Source organism: Emiliania huxleyi (genome assembly GCF_000372725.1).
Source record: "Emiliania huxleyi CCMP1516 chromosome Unknown EMIHUscaffold_20, whole genome shotgun sequence".
Classification (NCBI taxonomy): Eukaryota; Haptophyta; order Isochrysidales; family Noelaerhabdaceae; genus Emiliania; species Emiliania huxleyi.
In genome coordinates, this window is record NW_005200600.1 from 180559 (window position 1) to 199696 (window position 19138).

General features: G+C 63.7%; 7 protein-coding genes across 7 annotated transcripts in view; 4 read left to right on the forward strand and 3 right to left on the reverse strand.

Moving 5' to 3' along the window:
- Positions 1–598: 598 nt before the first annotated feature.
- EMIHUDRAFT_449816 (hypothetical protein) lies at positions 599–3599 on the forward strand (the record flags this gene model as incomplete). The annotated part of the gene is made up of 7 exons (XM_005781581.1): positions 599–1530; positions 1600–2083; positions 2265–2454; positions 2519–2672; positions 2734–2913; positions 2988–3061; positions 3127–3599. The coding sequence occupies 7 exons, from the start codon at positions 602–604 to the stop codon at positions 3180–3182; spliced, it is 2067 nt and encodes a 688-aa protein (XP_005781638.1). The 3' UTR covers positions 3183–3599.
- Positions 3600–4395: 796 nt separating this feature from the next.
- On the reverse strand, positions 4396–6291 carry EMIHUDRAFT_434603 (hypothetical protein). The gene is made up of 3 exons (XM_005781582.1): positions 5242–6291; positions 4951–5089; positions 4396–4866 (listed from the first exon to the last, which is right to left on the reverse strand). Exons 1-3 carry the CDS (start codon positions 6226–6228, stop codon positions 4760–4762), a joined length of 1233 nt encoding a protein of 410 aa, XP_005781639.1. The 5' UTR covers positions 6229–6291; the 3' UTR covers positions 4396–4759.
- A 180-nt stretch (positions 6292–6471) lies between these two features.
- Positions 6472–7645, forward strand: EMIHUDRAFT_434606 (hypothetical protein). Its single transcript, XM_005781583.1, has 2 exons — positions 6472–7444; positions 7516–7645. The coding sequence occupies exon 1, from the start codon at positions 6557–6559 to the stop codon at positions 7013–7015; it is 459 nt and encodes a 152-aa protein (XP_005781640.1). The 5' UTR covers positions 6472–6556; the 3' UTR covers positions 7016–7444; positions 7516–7645.
- Positions 7646–13707: 6062 nt separating this feature from the next.
- EMIHUDRAFT_203761 (hypothetical protein) lies at positions 13708–14407 on the forward strand (the record flags this gene model as incomplete). The annotated part of the gene is made up of 2 exons (XM_005781584.1): positions 13708–13992; positions 14375–14407. The coding sequence occupies 2 exons, from the start codon at positions 13708–13710 to the stop codon at positions 14405–14407; spliced, it is 318 nt and encodes a 105-aa protein (XP_005781641.1).
- A 739-nt stretch (positions 14408–15146) lies between these two features.
- Positions 15147–16527, reverse strand: EMIHUDRAFT_434614 (hypothetical protein). Its single transcript, XM_005781585.1, has one exon. The coding sequence runs from the start codon at positions 16464–16466 to the stop codon at positions 15447–15449; it is 1020 nt and encodes a 339-aa protein (XP_005781642.1). The 5' UTR covers positions 16467–16527; the 3' UTR covers positions 15147–15446.
- A 1287-nt stretch (positions 16528–17814) lies between these two features.
- Positions 17815–18495, reverse strand: EMIHUDRAFT_203763 (hypothetical protein; the record flags this gene model as incomplete). Its single annotated transcript, XM_005781586.1, has 3 exons — positions 17815–17937; positions 18065–18326; positions 18395–18495. 3 exons carry the CDS (start codon positions 18493–18495, stop codon positions 17815–17817), a joined length of 486 nt encoding a protein of 161 aa, XP_005781643.1.
- Positions 18496–18898: 403 nt separating this feature from the next.
- Positions 18899–19138, forward strand: part of EMIHUDRAFT_203764 (hypothetical protein) — a gene marked incomplete at both ends in the record, with an annotated part of 5924 nt that continues 5684 nt past the window's right edge. The window contains one exon of the mRNA XM_005781587.1: positions 18899–19061. Coding sequence (XP_005781644.1) covers positions 18899–19061 — 163 coding nt within the window. The remainder of the gene's footprint in view (positions 19062–19138) is intronic.

Consider the following 19138-nt stretch of genomic DNA (forward strand, 5'->3'; position numbering starts at 1 on the left):
TGGCGGAGGGCGCGATCGAGGGCACGGCGTCGGACTACGAGGTTGCTGGCGCCCACGCGACCGACTTCGCATTCTTCGAAGATTTTCTGCATTCTGGGTTCACGGGCGGGTTCGCGAACTGTGGTTCGCGAACTGTGTCGGTGTGTAAGAGGTGTGAAAGTAAGCTTGGTTCATGAACTAGTTCAGTGGTTCACCCTCGAACCGACCGGTGAACTCTGATCTGAATCGTGAATGAACTCGAACCGAGCAGGACGAAAGGGCGAACCGTGAACCGTGAACCGCGAAGGCGGGCAGCGTCTCGGCCGAACCGTGAACCGTGAACCGACTAGCACCCGCCCCGAGTCCGAGAGATTTTTAGCAATACCAAACAACTCTAACTTTGTTGTCGAGTCCGTGAACCGCGAACCGTGAACGAACCGTGAACCGGCGAACTGGTTCATGAACCGGTTCACAGCCTTGTTATTGACAAGAAAATACGTCCTATGGCGCTATGCGCTGGTCTGTGAGAGGTTGAGGTGCGAGCCCTGGAGGCCCTGGGGATGGGGTGAGTGCCGCGCACCTTTACCCCGGCGTGTCCTGATCCCCTGGTCGCTTCAGTGCGATGCTGACTGCCAAGCTGCTCCCCCTTCTCGCCCTCGCCGGTCGGGCCGCAGCATGCACCACTGTCGCTGTCGGCAAGGCCGCCACTGTCGACGGCAGCGTCATGTGTTCGCACACGAATGACGGCGAGGGCATGAGTGATCCTCGCATGATCCGCATCCCGGCGAGCGAGTGGCCGACCGGGACGATGCGCAAAGTGTTCTTCAACCCAGAGGACTACCCGCGCTATGTCGGCACCGACCGTGCGACCACTGCCGTCCCCGAATACTTGCCGCAGAATCAGATTGGCGGATACATGGCACCATTCGAGCCGATGCCGGGCTGCGAGATCCCGCAGGTCCCGCACACGTACCAGTACTACGAGGACGCGTACGGCGCGCACAACGAGAAGCAGCTGGGTATCGCCGAGTCCACCTGCTCAGGCATCTTTGGAGCAGCACCGCGTGGCCAGAACGTCACCGCAGACGGCAAGATCGTCGTCGGCAAGGCTTGCTGGTCGATCGACTCGCTCTCGCAGATTGCAATGGAACGACACTCGCGTGCGCGCGACGCCATCAGGGACATTGGCCGCCTCGCCGAGCAGACGGGCTTCTATGGCGCCGGCCTCTTCGAGGGCGGCGCAGAGTCGCTGCTCATCACTGACGTGGACGAGGCCTGGATCTTCCACATCCTCCCCTCGGAGCCCGCCGACGGGGAGGAGTACTCGTCCGCCATCTGGGCGGCGCAGCGGATCCCAGACGACTCCTACGCCGCTGTCACCAACGCCTTCATCATCCGCGACATCGACCGTGACTCGGACCCGGACACCGGCGACTTTCTCTTCTCCGAGTCCGTCTTCACGACTGCGCGCCGTCACCGATGGTGGAGCGAGGAGTCGGGCGAGCCCCTCGACTTCACGGCCACCTTCTCCGACGGCGAGTATGCAAACAAGTGCGGCCCGACCGCAAGTACTTTTTGCCATGAAGAGCGCCTCTGATACACCTCTTTCCGCGAGCACAGGTACTACTCTGGCCGCCGGCTTTGGGGCGTCTTCAACTACTTCTCGCCGTCGCTCAACGTGCCCGCCGAGTACCTCGAGTACCGCTACTCCAAGCCGTACCCGGTCACCGCGAAGCCCGACGCGCTAATCTCTGTCGCCGACATTGCCGCCGTCAACCGCCTCTACTACATCGGCACGAACTACTCGCAGGCCGGCTCCGGCTACAACGCAGAGATGCCCGACGAAGGGGGCGCACCCCCGTCCCTCAGGGCCGGAGTCGAGCTCGGCTACCCGGGCGGTCCGTGGGGCTCCCCGGACCACGTCGCCGGCAACAACAACACCGCGATGCCCTCGGGCGCCAACCAGTACGGCATCGCCGGCAACTGGGAGCGCACGATCGGCCTCTACCGCACCTCCGAGTCGTATATCAGCCAGAGCCGCAAGAATCTGCCCGACGAGTGCGGCGGCGTCCTCTGGTACGGTCCCTACTCGGCAACCTACACCGTCTACACGCCCTTCGCCGCCGGCATGAAAGAGCTGCCGCCGCAGGTAAGACCTGCACAGACTTTGCCGAGATGCGCCGAGATGCGCCGAGATGCGCCGAGATGCGCCAAGATGGGAGCCGAGACTGCCGGTCGAGCTGCCTGCCGACTTGGGATGCTGGCCTCCGCGTCGCCTCAAACAGGTGACGAACGGCACGCACATGCAGCTCGACAAGGACACCATGTTTTGGGCGAACCGCTACGTGGGCAACTACGTGCAGCTGAAGTGGTGGGCGATGATTGAGGACGTCCGCGCCTTCCAGAACGAGCAGATGCAGCACCACCTTGCCCTCCAAGCCCGCGTGGACACGGCGTGTCAGGCGGCGCACGCAGGCAGCTCGCTCTTCTCGTCCGTGCTGGAGCGAACCGGCGATGATAGCCAGCAATGAGCGATTAGGCGGCCGCCGGCCGCTCTTCTCGTCCATGCCGTCCGACGACCCGCTTCACGCGTACTACACCAATGCTGAGCGCGTCACGCGCGAGACGTGGAACTTGGCAGACCACCTCATGTTCAAGTACGCGGACGGCCAGCTTCACCCGACGGACACCAGGTTTGGCACGATGGCGACGACCGCATTCGACGCCCGCCCTCATCGCACCATCTGTCAGCAGGTTTGGCACGTTGACGCCGCCGCGCGCGTACGGCTCCTTCGGCGACACCGTGCCCGGGTCTGTGTCGGTGATTGACAAGCCCGGCTACGACGGCGCGTGGCTCGAGACCGTCGGCTTCCCCGAGGGCCCTCCGCCTCCTCCGAACTGCACCGAGCTAGCGCAGCGTTACAACCGGCCCATGTGCACACACTGCCGCCGGTCGGCCGTCCACCCGCCGTCGAGTCACGCTCACCGCCATCCCGTCACGCCTGTAGCTGCGGCCACGTGGCACCGCCAAACGGACCCTTTCGAGAATGGTTGCAGCTGAAGGAATTTGCGGTCGTCACCGGCGCCGTGAGCGTCGAACACACGCAGTGAGTGTGAATCGTGTCTCACGCGTGTGTCTGCGAACAGGCCTCGCGTGCGCCTATAAGGGCGACGCGGCCGCCGCGACCAACAACTGCCACTGATTGGGCCTGCGCTGCTAGGCAGACAAAAGGCGGGGCCGCCGCCACGCCCGGCGCGAGAGCGGGGTGAGACGTATAGGAGCGAGCTTGAGGGTAGGGTGTGCGATGCCGGCGCTGCTGCGGTTCTCCGCGAGAGAGCAACGTGGCGCAGGCACGTTCGCGCTGGCTAGAGTTTGGCGGAGCGCCGCGGCCGCGAACCCGCGCTCCCGGCTGTAGATGTGTATGATGAGCTGACCTCTGTGCGCTGTGTGTACTCTCTGGAGAGAGCGAGTCGTGTGCCGAGAGGGGGACAAGAGCACTTGGGGACAAGCGCACTTCGGGAGCACAAAACCCCCCCCCCTGACTCCCCCCGCGGGTCGTGGTTTGTTGGTTCATAAGACCCGACGGGGACGCCACCACCCTCGCCTTGGATCTACAACGGACTCATCACTATGAAAAAAGAAATTTGCGTGTCCACAAAGTCCTGTCTGTGCAGAGTGGGACGGCCGCGAGGTGGCATGAAGGTTGCAGCGAGAAGCGGCGAGAGACTGCGAAAAGAGATACGAAGAGGCAGACTCCCCAGGGTGGGCGACGGCTAGCGCACCACACTCCTCTCCTTAAAATCCCTGTGTGGTGGCGGCGTGCCGTTCTGGGTTGCCCGTGGGATGCAGACACGTGCTGCGAGGCGGCGGCGGGAGGCAAGCTCGACGTGCTAAGGTGGGCGCGGCAGCAGGGTTGCCCTTGGAATGCGCTCGTGTGCATGATGGCTGCAGGGGGCGGACACCTCTCAGTGCTCAAGTGGGCGCGCGACCAGGGCTGCTCGTGGACAGAGCTAACCTGCACCGCAGCCGCAGCCGGCGGACACCTGCAGACGCTAAGGTGGCTGCGGGAGAATGGGTGCCCATGGGACCGGCGTGTACCCGTTCTCGACCACACGCCGGAGGTGGCCTCGATTCTGTGACCTCTTGCGACGGTGTATCAGACTGCGCCCTCGACCCCGGCACCTCCGACTGCGGACTGGCGCCGCGCCCCTGCGCCGCAGCCGAAGTGGGCGCCCTGGGGGGCCCCCCCCACTAGCCCTGCCTGCAGCGCTGGGATGATAGTTGATACACCGCGCCCCGACCGCTACTGCAACCGCCGTGTCCCATGCCGCATGCGCCATGGGCAGCACGTGCCGTGTGCCCCCAGGGGCGCGGTGTGGAGTGCGTGGCAACCCAAGGGGAATTTGAAAAAGAGGTTTTCGAAAGCAATATTCGTCTACTCTAGATTTTGCCCCTCACCAACGCCTCATCGGCGTGGCGCAGGGGCCCTCTCTCGCACATATTCTCTGACATCGAGACCACTCTCAGGACGTCTCTCCACTCGCCAGACGCGCAAACATGAGAGCGGATGTCAGCAGAGCTGGCGTGACTCCCACTCTCTGACTGCAGAACGCAGCACAGCCGACGCGAAGGGGAGGGGTAGGGAAGTGGGGGCGGGACGACAGTTGTTCTCCTCTCAGAGGAGGCTCGAAGTACACAAAATTGGCCGGCGGCCAGCGGCCAGCTCGGCTCTCCCCACCCGCTCGCTCGTGGGCGCCTCGTTCCCAATCGAGGCATCCGCTAGCTCATCCCGCACGCCGCGACGGGGTAGGCGGCTTGTGGCGCGACGATGTCGTGCAGGCGCTGGCGCAGCTGGCGGAAGAGCGCGTGGTAGGCAAAGGTGTCGCCTTGACGGACGGGAGGGGGGGAGGAGGGCTCAGACAACCTCGCTCAGACCGCCTCGCCTCCGCGGGGGCAAAGGCATGGCGCACCACTCAGCCTCGTGATGTGGAGCGAGTAGACGCCCGCCTCTTGCTCGGGCAGCACGTGCACGAGCGCGCGCACGCCCACGTCCGCCGTGCCCGGTCGCTGCTGGAAGAGCTCCAGGCGCACCAACTCGTGTCCGCTCGCCTGCGGCGGTGGAAGGGCGACCGGATCCGAAGCAGAGCGGGGGGGAGGGAGGGGGGAGGGGAGGGAGGGGGGAGGGAGGGGAGGGGAGGGGGGAGGGAGAGGGGACACCGCGCGGTGCGGGCTGGGGGGGAGGAAGTCGTGGGGGGCCGCGCCTGGATCTCCGTCGTGTGGCACTGCCAATCGAGCTGGGCGCACTCGTCCTGCAGCCGGTCGCGCAAGTACTCGGGCTCGAGCGCCAGGCGCGGGAACGCGAGCCGCTTCACCAGCGGCAGCGGAACGCACGGGATCACCTCCCCCTCGCCGTCCACATCAGAGTCTGCGCCGGCAGATGAGGACGTGGACCCATTGACGGAAGAGGCCGACGACGCCCCCTCGGAGCGCGCGGCTCCGGCGTCGGACGCGACGCTGTCATCGGCACCCGAGTCGAGCTCCTCTATCCGCCCGACGCAGATCGAGGGCGGCATCGGCCGCGCCAGAGCGCCCGCCGACCCGAGCTTTGCGAGGGAGATGCGGCACGAGAGCGACGGGTCCGACTTGCAGAACTGGACGGGGCTGACCGAGACGAGGCGGTTGAGGCGGTAGGAGTAGTCCTGGAGTCGCGCCGCGTATAGCACCAGCTCGCGCTTGTGAAACACCGGGTGCACCGTCAGGCAGTTCCAGAAGGGCTCCCGGTTGTACCCGCGGTAGTTCAGCAACCGCACGCGGCACGGCTGCCGCAGGCTGAGCGCGTTGCCGAGCGCCTGGATGGTGCCCTTGCAGGTGCCCTCGCCCTGCGTCAGCCGCGGGTTCTGCCCGCACGCCTGGCGCGTCGTGTACCCGCACATGGCCTGCCAGGCCTGCGTCACGTGCACGATTGGCGTGTTTGCGACCAGCGGGTTGGTGATCACCACCGAGTCTGTCTCGGTGTCGAGCAGCGGCAGCATGCGGCGGATGACGGCCTTCTGGACCGGCGTCAGCTGGCCAAAGGCTTCGGTCGACTCGTGCGCGCGCTCGTCCGGGTCAACCACCATCGTGGCGTCTGTTCTCTGCGCCTTTGCGCCGCGGCAGGCGGCCTGGCCTGCAGGGTGGCCTGGGCGCTTGCGCGCGTCGTCGCCGCCGCCGCCGCCGAGGGCGAGCGTGGGCGCGAGCGACGGGTCCATGCCAGCAGCAGAGAGGTGTTGTGAGGAGCGCTGTGGCCGCCTGGATGCGCACCCTAAGCGGCGACCCTGAAGCGGATCGAGTTCCGTGAAACTGCCTCCCCTATCAACAAAAATGTATTATCCTAACGGTGTGGGGGCGCGGAGGGCTTGTTGGCGAGCCAAAATGGTGTTTTCCGAGGCGCTGCGCTAGGCTCAGAGCGAGTTCGCGCTGCGCTAGGCTCAGACGGCGAGTTCGCGCTGCGCTAGGCTCACAGATGCGAGTGCGCTGCGATAGAAGAAAAAAACAGGGTCGAAACGACAACCGAAGGGAGGACTGTGTAGTGTAATCATGTGTCAAGAATCACGTGCTGCTGCTGCTGCTGCTACTGCTGCTGCTACGCGGCGAGCGCCGTCGCCGAGGCGGGCCTCGGCGGAGAGCGCGATTATGCGGCCTTTTCCGCGACCCGCACAAAGAAGAGGCGCCCTCCGTCAGCCTCGACCTGCCACCGGCTCGCGTCGACCGACCCGGCCGCGTGCCACACCTCCACAGCCCAGTGCGCCAGCCCGCAGAAGTTGCCCTCCTCGATGCCCCATCCCGTGGGCCACGCGGCCAAGGCGGTGCCGAGAGGCGGCGGCGGCGCCGCGGTCGCCTCGAGACGCGCCGCGACGGCGTCAAAGGCGATCCGCCTCGCGCCCGTCGCGGCCGCCTCGGCCAGCAGCGCCTCCCCGGCCAGCCGCGGGAGGTCGCCCTCCGTCTCGAACCAGCACGACGAGCGGCCGTCGGCGCACGCCTCGTCCCACGCCTTGAGCTGGCGGACAAAGGCCGCCAAGCTCTTGAGGCCGGGCGAGGGCGCGGCGGGCGACGGGGCAAGGGAGCAGCCGGGCGAGGAGAGGTAGGAGGTGCTCGCCGGCGAGCGCTCCCGCGCCTGCGAAGGGGCAAGGCCTGAGGGCGGGCGGGCGGTCGGGCGGGCGGGCGCGGGTGGGGGGGATAAACGCTGCGCCGCCAAAGGAACCAGCGACACTGGCCGCGGCTCGTCGCCACGCGCCGGCTCGGAAGAGGGGCTGTCGACGGCGAAGCAGAGTGGCACGCCTCGCCGCTCGAGCCGCCGACAGCCCCCCTCCTCGACGTGACGGCCGCTCCCGGAGCCGGCCGGTGCGCGCCTGACCCACGCCCCCTCTCGCACCCCTCCGACCCCCCCTGCGCGGCGCACCCGTCCGCTGTGCGCCGGCTCGAGCGCCTATTGCCAAATCGCGACGTTTGAGCGCAGCGCACGCATCCTCTGGGCGCCTGAGCGCGGCGGAATCTTGCCAGAATGTGGCCGCAGGAAGAGCCTCCGGCGGGCCTCCGGCGGACGCCTGGCGGCGTGGCGCTGCGCGCCGGCCTGCGGCCCAAAGCCCGAACGAGCGGTCAAGTTAACTTGACGCGCCGAATCCCTTGGTTGGCCCTCGCAGCTGTGATACAAAAGTGGGGACGCGCCTGGCGGCGCGCCCCCAAAAAATATTATGAACCTACCTAACATACAAACAACACAAAAAAACAAAGGAACGGCAGGCGGCGGCGGCGCAGGACGAGGCAGAAGAGAATGACGCGAGAGTAGGAAGTGACAAGGGAGAGAACGACGAGAGTGGGACGGCGAAGAAGAAGGAGGTGGAGGAAAAAATGTCCTCGGCGCTCAACTTTGCTAGGCGATCTTTCCGAATCGTGTCGGTCCTTCGAACACGCCGTACGCCACCCTAGGGTTCGGCACGTACTTTCCATCCTCCGCCATTTTGTCTTGATGGTCCTTTCCTCCGTCCGTCGCCGCAAAGTGTGTGAACTGGTGTGAGACGTGCAGCGCGAGGCATGCCTGCGCTACTTTCACGTTCAGGGCTCGTCCCTTCCCCGACCGCAGCGGCTCGCTGTCTTTTCCCATCTTAATTCGCTTTCCGTTGCCGTCCGTCAGCTCTCCCCCCGTCTCAAACTCGTCGTATCTGAGCAAGAAGCGCGTTAGGGGGTCCTCCTGTAGCTCCCCTACTCTGATCGCGCTCGCCCCGTATCCGTGTCCCACAAACAGCTCGTAGTCTTCTTTCTGCCAGTTTATGTGTCTCTGGGGCGCCCCCTCTGGGAACAACGTCTCATCCGCCCCGAGGCTCCCCTCCTGTCGCTCCCTCTCCTGTCTCTCCATCATCTTTCTCACCGCGTCCATCGTGATCTTATTTTGCTCGGGTATCTCCTCCTCCCATGTCACGTTCGTATCGAGGCCCGGGGTCCCCTCTAGCTTTATCACTCGGGTTGTCCCCTTCCTCTCTCGACCCCAGGTGCATGCCGCTGTCTTGCGCCGGTTTCTTCCCTCCGATGGGATGCGCACCCTAACGCGGCGATCGATTTCCGTGAAACTGCCTCTGCTGGCACGCAAAAAAGAAATTGCTGGGAGCCCTCTCCGCGCGGCGATGCGCCCTCCCCCCTCGCTTTTGCAAAATCCTGCAAAGGTGGAAACAAGCTGGGTTTTCTAAAATCTCTTTCTGTCAAAGGTGGGGACGTGTCTGTCCTCGACCCAGCCCCAGCTTGGGATGTCCGTTTTATTTATTTATTCGTGCGCTGGGTGGTAATCGTCATCTGTCTGCTCTGCTGTGCTTCTCGCTCGTGCGTCCTTGGGAAGTTGTGCTGACCTCCTTTTATCGTCGTCCTCCTGCTCTCCTAGGAATCCTAGAGGAGAGAGAGATTTTTAGCAATACCAAACAACTCTAAACACTCACACGTCATTTGGGGCCTGGAGCCCTGTTCACGCGCGCGCGAGACGTGCAGACAGGGTTGCCAGGTGAGAGCGAATGGCGCGGTTCACGCCTCGCACAACAGAGAGAGAGATGCGCTCTGCATGGTGGGACATAAAAGAGAGCGAGTACTTGGGCGAGTAGGCTGTGCGGTCAACGCTGCCGCGCGCGACTTTGCGCGCGAGGCGGCGCAGCTTGAGAACGGCGGTGGGCGAGAAGCCGCCGCCGAACGTCTCGTGGAGCAGCAGGTTGAAGTTGTTGCGCTTGACAAAGATCGCGTCGTGGTAGAAACCGCGATGCGCGCGCCTTGACGTAGCCGTGGCCGGTCTTGTGGTCGAAGGGTTGGCCGGGCTGCCCGCGCGCCTTGCAGCCCATGTTTAGGCGGCGGGCCTTCTCTTCGGTGTTGCCGAAGGCGTAGGAGTGGCCAACGGAGGCGGGCGTGCCGCCGCTCGAGGCGTTGCCAACGCCCGCCGAGGAGGTCTTGAGGAGGGGCGTCCAGAGCTTGACTTCATTCACCTCATCGCATCCTCCCGGGCCAGCGTGGGGTTCCGCGAGGTCGACCTTGTACCCCTCGTTGTACTGCCGGGTGAGCTCTGGTTTCTCCTTGTCACCGTGCACGACCGGCGCGTTGGCCGTGCCACGTGGCTGTGTGTGTTTTGGCCTTTATACGTTTTTCTCGCCCAGTACCTCCTGTATCGGGGTTATGCTAGGGGTTATGGGGGGTTTACGAGGTGTGAACGTGAACAGAGTAGCCAGATCGCTGTCGATCGTTACGGCACGCATGGGGGGCCTCCCGGACGTATGATCCCAGCCCAATAAGCGCCACGGAGCAGATTTGGATTTTTGACAGAATTAAATGCACTGCCCCCGCACGGTACTAACGATCGTAGTTTTGGGGGCGGCGCCCCTCACGGCACCACACTGACGCAGGACAGCCCGAGATTAGCCTAGCAGTGACTGGGAATCGCCTGCCGGTCGGCTTGGCATGAGCCAAGCACTTGGGTGGCCGTCAACCGAGTCCGAGCGGCGCCTGAGGTGGGTGCCACGGCGTCCGCACGAAGGCGTGGCGGGGTGAGGAGCCAGGGGTGGTGAACACCTCCCCGACGGGCGCGCGGCGCGCCGGATGGTCCGCCGAGGCCGCCGCCGCCCCGGCGGCGGCGATGGGGGCGGCGGCGCCGACCCGGCCGGCGTTTGTCGGCTCCACCTACAGAATAGCAGTCTCTGTGGGTCGACGATACTAACTCGGTAGTAACGCTGAGCGGTGCTGTGCGACGCCGCGTCGTGCGCGAGGCGACCTCCTGAGGCTACCTGAGCTGGCAATGGATGCCACCAGGACGCACGGCTAGCAGGAGCCAGTCGGGCATGCCCTGCTGTGGAGCAGAGCCTGCTGGCGCACCGGCGATACTAACTCAGCGCGCCGCGAGAGGCGAATCTGGGCGACTTTGGAGGCGCAGTTCTCGAGGTTGCCGTCGACGATTGATGTCGGGTAACTTGTCACTGCCGTCCGGGAAGCTCTTCTCTCAGCAGGCCGAGCGCCGTGGCATCGCGCGGCTCGCAGCGCTGTCGCGGCGCCGAGAACCCCCAAAAGCTACCCAAGCTCAATTTTATATAGCAGGGCCCGCCCCCTGTTCAGTCTAGCGTAGACTGAACAGGCGCTCTGCAACCTCCGAAAGTCGCATCTGAGGCGGCGGGCCCCCGTGGCGTGACCCAGCGGAGCACTCCTTCGCTGCTCGTCATGATCGGTAATGTCCGAGTAGCTGTGCGGACGGCTTCTTGTCGCTCTCGTCGAGAGCGTTTTGGCGGCCCGGCGGGTGGGAGAATCTGTGTCGTCTGATGTGTCACTGTGTACGTCACATCGGTCTTGATAACAAGCACGGTCGATCCGTCGAAGCGATATACTCGTCACGTCACGCTGGACGGCTTGCACGGAACTCTGTGCCGGCACACACAGGAAGAGCCGTACGGCAAGAAGATCTCGATAGGGAGCGAGAATCGTTAGAGGTGCTCCGAGAGGTATCAAGACTCCGTCATGACGCGGTAAGATCACTCCAAAAATGACCGCGCAGATGTCGGATCTCGTTGAGATATCTTGCAAAATCTGCTCTTCCCGAGCCGGCAGCACGCAGAGAGTCGCAGAAAGGCTACGAGTGCTCGACGAGTTTTGAGACCTGCGCGGTCAAACCTGGGGGGAACTGACCGCACCAGGACGGACGTCCGAAACCTGCGTGAGCACCTTTGACGGTTCTCGCTCCCTATCGAGCTCTTCTTGCCGTACGGCTCTTCCTGTGTGTGCCGGCACAGAGTTCCGTGCAAGCCGTCCAGCGTGACGTGACGAGTGTATCGCTTCGACGGATCGACCGTGCTTGTTATCAAGACCGATGTGACGTACACAGTGACACATCAGACGACACAGATTCTCCCACCCGCCGGGCCGCCAAAACGCTCTCGACGAGAGCGACAAGAAGCCGTCCGCACAGCAAGCCGGTGGAGCCGAGCGCGCGGAATCGACGATGGCGTGCCGGCCATGGGCCCGGACGAAGGTCCTGGCTCGAAAACGCGAGCAGAGGCTGCCGTGTGGGGCCACGGCGAGCCTCGGGCGAGAAAGACAGCTCTGGGTAGAGAGGAGCTGCTATATAAAAATCCGGCTTGGGAGCTCGCGAGACCTCGATACTAACAAAGACTACGATACTGGAGGTACTATCTATATTCTTTTTCCGTATTCTTTCCGTATTCTTGTCCCAAACAGGGTCTATATTCTCGATTGTGCCAAGAATACAGCTCCAAATCGGGCCTATATTCTCAAATATTCTTTATATTCCCGCTGAAAATCGCTGAAAATCGCTTCGAAAAAGAATATAGAATCGGAAGAATAACGTATAAAGGCCAATGTGTGTTTGGGTTTCTATGTTTGCGATTTGGATTTTTGATTTTCTACAATAGCCGCCATTCAGCAGGAGGTGTCAATGCCAGGCGCGGGAGGTTTATCCGGGATGCCGGATGCCAGGCGCGGGAGGTTTATCCGGGATGCCGGATTTTTTACTTGTGCGCCCCCCCCCTCCCCAAGGGCCGTCCACCGCGATGGTGCGACGCGATTCCGGCAGCAGCGCCGGCAGCTCGAGCTCGCCGAGGGACGTCGACGGCACGGTAGCGTGCGTCCCGTCTTTCGAGGCCCTCTGCGAGGCTGTGAAGCGTGAGGCGAGCGAGTACGGCCAGGGTCAAGGGCCTTTCGCAATCGCTTGCGAGGGTCGACAGTTGGTCTTTGGCGGCAGCATCGAGGAAAAGCGAGGAACTGCCGACGACGACGGCTCGAGCGAAGGTCACATGACGTCCCTCACCAGCTCACCACCGCACGGTAGCCCGACGATGCCAGCTCGACTGCAGTGCGAGCCCATCCGCTTGGGGGTGGCAACGAGGGACTCCCGGTCGAGGGCAGGGGAGCCCGATACGGCAGCAGCGAGTCCGTGTGCGTTGCCGTTGAGTGCCGCAGCCGGCAACGACGTATGCATCTCCACACCGCTTCAGCAGTTGAGAGGTCATGTCGCCAAGTTCCTGCGAGAGGCTGCCGATCCCGCGACCCTGCGCGAGCAGAGTGCCGCTATGAGCGACGCCTCCTCCGCAGATAGCCTGGACGAGCAGCTGGAGGCGGTGCTCAACGATCCCGGACTCTGCGGGCAGCTGTTTCGTGTTCGAGGGCCTGCCGCCGGTGGGAAGTCACACGCCTCGGCTCGCCGGCGTCCCGCGGCGCAGCCGCGCGGCGAGAGCCAGAGGAGAGCGAGGTCGTCGGCGGCCGTGGCGGCCGCAGCAGCCTCGGCGCCGGCGGCACCCGCTCCCGCGGAGCCAGAAGCTAGCTGTAGCGGCTCGGGCGGCTCGGGCTCTCAGCAGGAGCTCCGGGCGCAAGCAGAGCTCGCGCAGACGCGAAAGGAGCTGGCCGACGCCAGGGAGGAGCTGCGCCGGCTGCGCGCTCAGGCGAGCACACATTCAAGAGCGCGCACGCAGCGGGTGCTGGCGCCGTCTCAGCCACCAGCGCCGCCTCGGCCGCCGGCGCCGCCGCGTGCGGGGCGCTCGGCAGCGTCAAGCGGCGAGCGGATGCGGGTCGACATCCCGCCGGGCATGAAGCCAGGGCAGAACCTGCGGGTCATGACGCCGGCAGGCATGGTGTCTGCAATCATCCCGAAGGGGTCGGAAGCATTTGGCTACTTCGTGATGGAGATCCCTCCTCACACGATTCCCAATCGGACCAATGCGTCATGAAGTGAATGTTTCGCTTAGCACACTCCAGGCGCTGTTTTGGGGGGCTGTGGCCGAGGCGCCTTCATTTTGGTGTAGAGAATGAACAACGCCAATCCAAATAGAATTTACAACATATAGAAACCCGCGATCGATCGAGAGGGTCATGTTTTGTCGGGTTTTTTTACGATGAAAAAAGGAAGTTTACATTGGAATAGTCAGCGCAGAGATTAGGAGCACGAGCAGGGACCGGCCGAGGGACCACATGTGGAAGACGGCTAGTGCTAGTCCCCCATCGGGAGGACGACCCCGGCTAGTCGCCGACCACACCCACAAAGAACCCTGCACAAAGATCGCACGGGCGGGGGCCTGTTCCTTTTTACCCATCTCACAGTAGAGGAAGAGGTGTCCGTTTTTATTTATGTATGTAAATAAGGAGACGAGTCAACTTTGATGGGGGCAGCCAAATTTGGTCGACCGCAAATCGTGGAGTTGCGAGTCACGCTCGGGCAGACAGCATCGATGCCGTCGCCGGACGCGGCGGCGAGGCACACGGGCGCCGGCGTGGCGCGTCGGCAGGCCCACCACGAGCGGATGCGCGACGAGCGCGCTCGGGAGGCGGCCGCGGGCAACGCGGAGCTTCCGCCGGAGGACGACGCGGTCGAGATGGCGAGCGCCGCCCAGCTGCTGGACAGCGTGGCGGAGGCGGGCCCGAACTACACCCTGCTGCGCAGCAAGGAGAAAAATTCAGCGCAGCTGTTAGTTTTTCGCGCCAACACCTCCACACCGCCAGACCGTAAGAACCCTGTGCACAAAGATCTCGCACGGGCGGGGACCTGTTCCTTTTTACCCATATCCTAGTAGAGGTATCCGTTTTATATCTTTATTTAGCAGGGGGCAGTGACATGTCCCACAGCGCGGCCGCACGCGATCCCCCGAGCCCGCGCGCGCCGCGCCTGCCCGCGGGGGACTTCTAGCCTGCAGCTCGCCGTCCAGTCCCCTCGCGTGGCGCCTCCGTGATCCCGACCATGCCCGGTAGCAAGGCCCAGCCCTGACCGGCGCTTGGGCACGGGGCCTCCCGAGGCCCTCCCCCCGCCGCTCCGCGCCGGGCCGAGCGTTTTTGCAGCGTTTTTGATCTCTGGGTGAGTGGGCGCCCGCCCGCCGCCTCTGAGGGGTTCGGCCCCCCTAGACTGAAAACAAAAACAAAATGGAGAAACAGTAAAAAACAGCCTGCGAGCGCTGCGCTGCGCGCCGCCTACCTCGTGCGGGTGTGAGTGTGAGTGTTGAGTGACCCCAAACGGCAGGATCCAAAAACTCACGTAACCGCAGACCATTACAGAGGCGGATGGGCACGCACCCGCGCAGCGCCGCAAAAGGAGCTGGCGACGGCAATGTTCCTGATGAAGGAGCTCAACCGGTTCGAGGGGACGAGACGACATCGAGGATGTCATGTTACGCGATGGCGTCATCCATTTCGTCAAGCCACCTTCATCGTGACCGTCGCCACCCTCGCCGCCGTCTCGCCTACGTCGCCGCCGTCGCCATCATGGGCCTCGCTGCCGAGACGGTGCTGTTGCATCTGACTCAACTCTCCCAGCCCACCCATGTGGCTCCTATGCCGACGTGTCCCGTGCTCCCCCGTCCGCTGATGTCTCTGCTGCCGTCCGGCGGAGCTCTGCAGCGGGGCCCTCCTCGCCGCCTTCGCTTGCCGCTGTGCATCGCTGTCGGCTCGTCATTTCTGTCTACGGTCACATGGGGGCTGCCATCGCTGTTCTCTCTCTCTCTCTCCCAGGGTCAGCTCCAACCTGCCGTGTCGGGACGTCGCTCCCTCGGCTGCCCCCCCCGTTTTCCGCTCTGAACTGCATCGATGCACCATGCTGCGATTCTCGCCCCTTGAGCCCTTGTCCCACAGGAGCCAGGTGCGTGTGTCTAATCGTAGTGGGGGCCCTGGCCCCCCCTCTGTTTTCTGTTTTCTGTCTTTCAAAACGCCCGCCCGCCCGCCACCCCGAGGCGGCTCGGACCCCCACTCACCCCGCAGAGCGGACCAAAAACGCGGCTCAGCAGCCCCGCGGCCCCCGTCTCTCTGAACACACCCCCTGCGGTTGAGCCCTGTGGAAATCTTGAAGAAGATCCCCGTCGCACACCAAGATCGTGCAGGCGGGCGGGGACACACGCGTCCCACCATCGTCAGATTTTGACCGTTTTGATTTAGTGTGTCCCACACCGAGCAGGATACTACTTGAGGCGATTAGGTTTAGCGTTTAGGAGGAGCAGGGACCCGTGAAGAGGCGATCAGGGACCCGTGAGCGGATATGAAAAAGGTTCTGGTCGATGTTGTGGAGGACGCCGACCATCTCAGCGAGGTACTGCTCCATCGCACTGCCGCCGATGGCCGGAGACGCCGCCGCCGCGGTGGCGAGCGTGCCGGCGGCGGGGAGACCCAGCGCGCCGAGCGTGCGGCCGAGCGAGTCGACTGCGGGCGGCGCGCCGACGGCTCGCGTGCCGCCGCCCGGCTCGATGTAGATGCCTTTCTTCAGGTTCAGCACGACATTTCGGAAGCGCTGCGGATCGAGGAGGCCCTGCAGCATGCCAAAAGACGGGTCGACCCTCGGGTCGCCGCCGCCCATGGCGCCGCCCGTGCCCGCGGTCTCGATCGCGACCGAGGTGAGCACGTTCGGCACGAAGCAGCACCAGGCTGCGTACGCGGCTGGCTCGTTGATCATGATGTCCTGCACGTTGTTGATCGGGATGGTTTTCCTCGACTCGTTGATGTCGCAGCAGTCGAAGCGCCAGTCAGCCTTTCGCTTGCGCCGCACGATGTAGATGTTCTCCTTGGAGACGGCCACCCATCGGGAGTAGGCAAAGTCGGCAGCGTTGACGTCGGCCAAGGAGCAGGTGATCATGGTGCACGGTGCCGCGGGCGGAAACAGCACGGCGAGGCCCGTCATCTCGCACCGCTCCTTGTCGCTGAAGAATTGACGTGTGAGTTCATCGTCGAAGAAGAACTCCTCGAGGATTTCGTCGCTCGGCATCCACGGGCTGGCCGGATCGACCGAGAGCTGGATTCTGTCCGGGGGGGCGGGCCTCTTCGCCGGCACTGGCGCGATTTTATCCACCGACATTGTGTGCCCTCTGTCGCGGTCTGCGCCCTCAATTTGGAAAGTCTGGCCAGCAACGACGCCCGCTGGCACTTCCACCTCGTACTCCGCGCCGTTGGCCACGATCTTGATGCGCTGGCCGGCGCCCGCGCCCGCAGGGCACTCAACCTGCATGAGCCCCATCGCGAAGTAGCTCGGGTGCGCTGTGCGTACCTTACCGCCGCAGGCACGGTTGACGTACCGGCGGCTAAGGCCGAGTAGCCCGTGTTCACAGAGCTCTGTGAACACCGGCGAGAGATTTTTTCTCTCGACGTTTCTTCTGCGAAGAAACGTTCAAACACTCGGTGTCGAAACACCTCTCCGACGCGCTCGACTATAGTCTGGGGACGATCGCCTTTTGTCGACTTTTGGGACGTCGTTTGAGATGCCGGCGAGAATTCCGTTTTTTTTCATTCGATCTGAGAGCGAGAGCCGCCCAGGGGGCCGCGCCTAACAGTTCACTCACGCAACTGAACCAACGAGCCCCTGGACACTGCCCGCTCGCTCTCCCCACCTACCTACCCAGAGCCGAGAGCCTCTCTCTCTGCCAGAGTAGAGCTGTCAAACGTTAAGAGCTGAACAGTGTTGCTAGTGTTAACAGTAACAACAGAACAACAGTGGGGCTCCCCAACAACAGTAGCTAACGTTAGGCCAGCTGAACAACAATAAGGAAGGCCTGGCACGGTGACCCACGACGATCTCCAGCGTCCAGTGCGGGTAATACCCGAAAATACCCGGAAAACCCCAGGTATTTTCGGGTTTTACCCGGGTTTTTTGGCATTTTCTGCTTGCTGACCACTGAACAACAGTAACAACAGTAACAAACAGTAACAGCTTGGGCTGGGGAGAACACTTGAACAACGTTGAGGATTTTCAGCCAACAATAGTGCAACTATTAGGCCCAAAGTTAACGTTTGACAGCTCTATGCCAGAGAGAGCGCACGGAGACGACAGAGGCCGGTTGTCAGAGGGTGGCCCGCCTCAATAATTATTGCCAATATAACCAATATCGACCCCCTGCCGCCTAAATAAATAAATAAAACGGTCAAACTCTGAGACGAAAGTGGAAAGAGAAAATCTCTCCAAGTCCCTGGCTGGATGAGGATGTGAGGTTACCGACTGCACTCCAAGTGCTCCAAGTAAGTGCTCCAAAAGTGCTCCAAGTGCTCTCTCTCTCTCTCTCTCTCTCTCTCTCTCTCTCTCTCTCTCTCTCTCTCTCTCTCTCTCTCTCTCTCTCTCTCTCTCTCTCTCTCTCTCTCTCTCTCTCTCTCTCTCTCTCTCTCTCTCTCTCTGAGACGAGATGGGATTTAGGGACATGTGTCCCCGCCCTGGCGCCTGGGCACGATCTTGCTTCACTTGGTTCTCCACCCGATCGCAGAATGGCGGCAGGTGGCGTGGACTGACGTACATACCGTCCACAAGACAATTTGACAAATCGTGCACGCAAAGGGGGCACTAGGAACCCCCACCCCTGTGCTTGCTGAATGCGCACCTACACCGCAGCGGCCCCACCGCCGGCCGCCGCGCCGAAGCCTGCGCCGAAAGGATGCTTCGCTGCCTCCGCGGCCTCGGCGGCGAGCAGCTCTCGCTCCTTGTTCTCGATGATGGCGTCCGCCTACAGACAGAGGCCGTCCGCGGGTATGATCCGGGAGCATCCCGAGGGCTCGCGCGAAGCAGGGGGGGCGCGCCTCGGCAGATCGCCATTCGGGCGCCCACTTCTCGCGCACGCGCGGAGGCTTCACCTCCTCCAAGTTGGTCGGTCGGAGCAGCACTGTCTCGAGGCTGCCCTCGACCTGCACGCCGTACCGACCCTTGTCCGCGTGCCAACACAGGATGGTGCCTCCGCAAGAGTTGAGCTCGGCGCGAGCTGACAGGCCATGTATTCGCACCTTGGCGTGCGGCTCGAGTGTTTCTGCAGGAGCGCCGCTGCTACGGAAGGGCGCTCTCTCGACATTCATGGGCCTCAGCGCGATCTGCTCGGTGCCGATTCGGACCGTGTAGCGCCTACCGCGGCCGCCAAAGGCTCAGAAGAGGCGGCGGGAGGGTGGGCGTGCGCTTGAGAGGATACGCACCCGTTCGCCTCGTCAAAGGAGGTCGCCTCGCCCACCTGGGAGTTTAGCTCGGGCCGGCGAAGCAGCCCGCTGACGACGACCCGCTCCCCGACCAAAGCCATGTCCGCGCGACTAGCTGGATGTCTCGCAGTCGGGCTAGAGGCTGCGGTGTCGGGCACTCTCCGCCCAAAGCTTGTTGGTGATAAACAAACTTTAGTTCGTGCTAGTGAACTGAGGAGAAGCGGGTCGAGCCTCGGCGCAGAGGGCAGCGCCTAGCGGGCGGGAACCCTTACCCCCGCGCCCGCCGCTGCCCGCCGCTTTGTGCGCGGGACATCCGAGCGCCACGAGGCTCCGACACAGCTCCCGACTAGCGTCGGCTCCTGCTCAGACAGGCGCCAACCTATCAGTTCTCAAAGCGAGCGGAGGCGGCGCTACCCGCCGGCCCGCCAGCGACGCACGCTGCAGGCGCCCCGGCGCGCAGGGCAGCCAGGCCGGACCGAACGACTACCGATGCCGGCAACGTCAATGCTCTCCTCCATGCAGAAGGTGCTGCGCAGCCTCCTCGTCGGCGACGACGAGGTCATCCCCGCGCGCGGCTGCTCCCGGGCCGACGGCGTCGCGGAGCCGACGTCGCCCCCCGCGCCGCTCGTCTGCAGCCCCAGCCAACGTTCCGAGTTCAACGATCCAGGTGACCGTCCACCCCCCCTCGCCCCCCCTCCCCCCCCCTTTTTCCCTCGGCCGGTGGGCACAGCGGCTCCAGCCCGT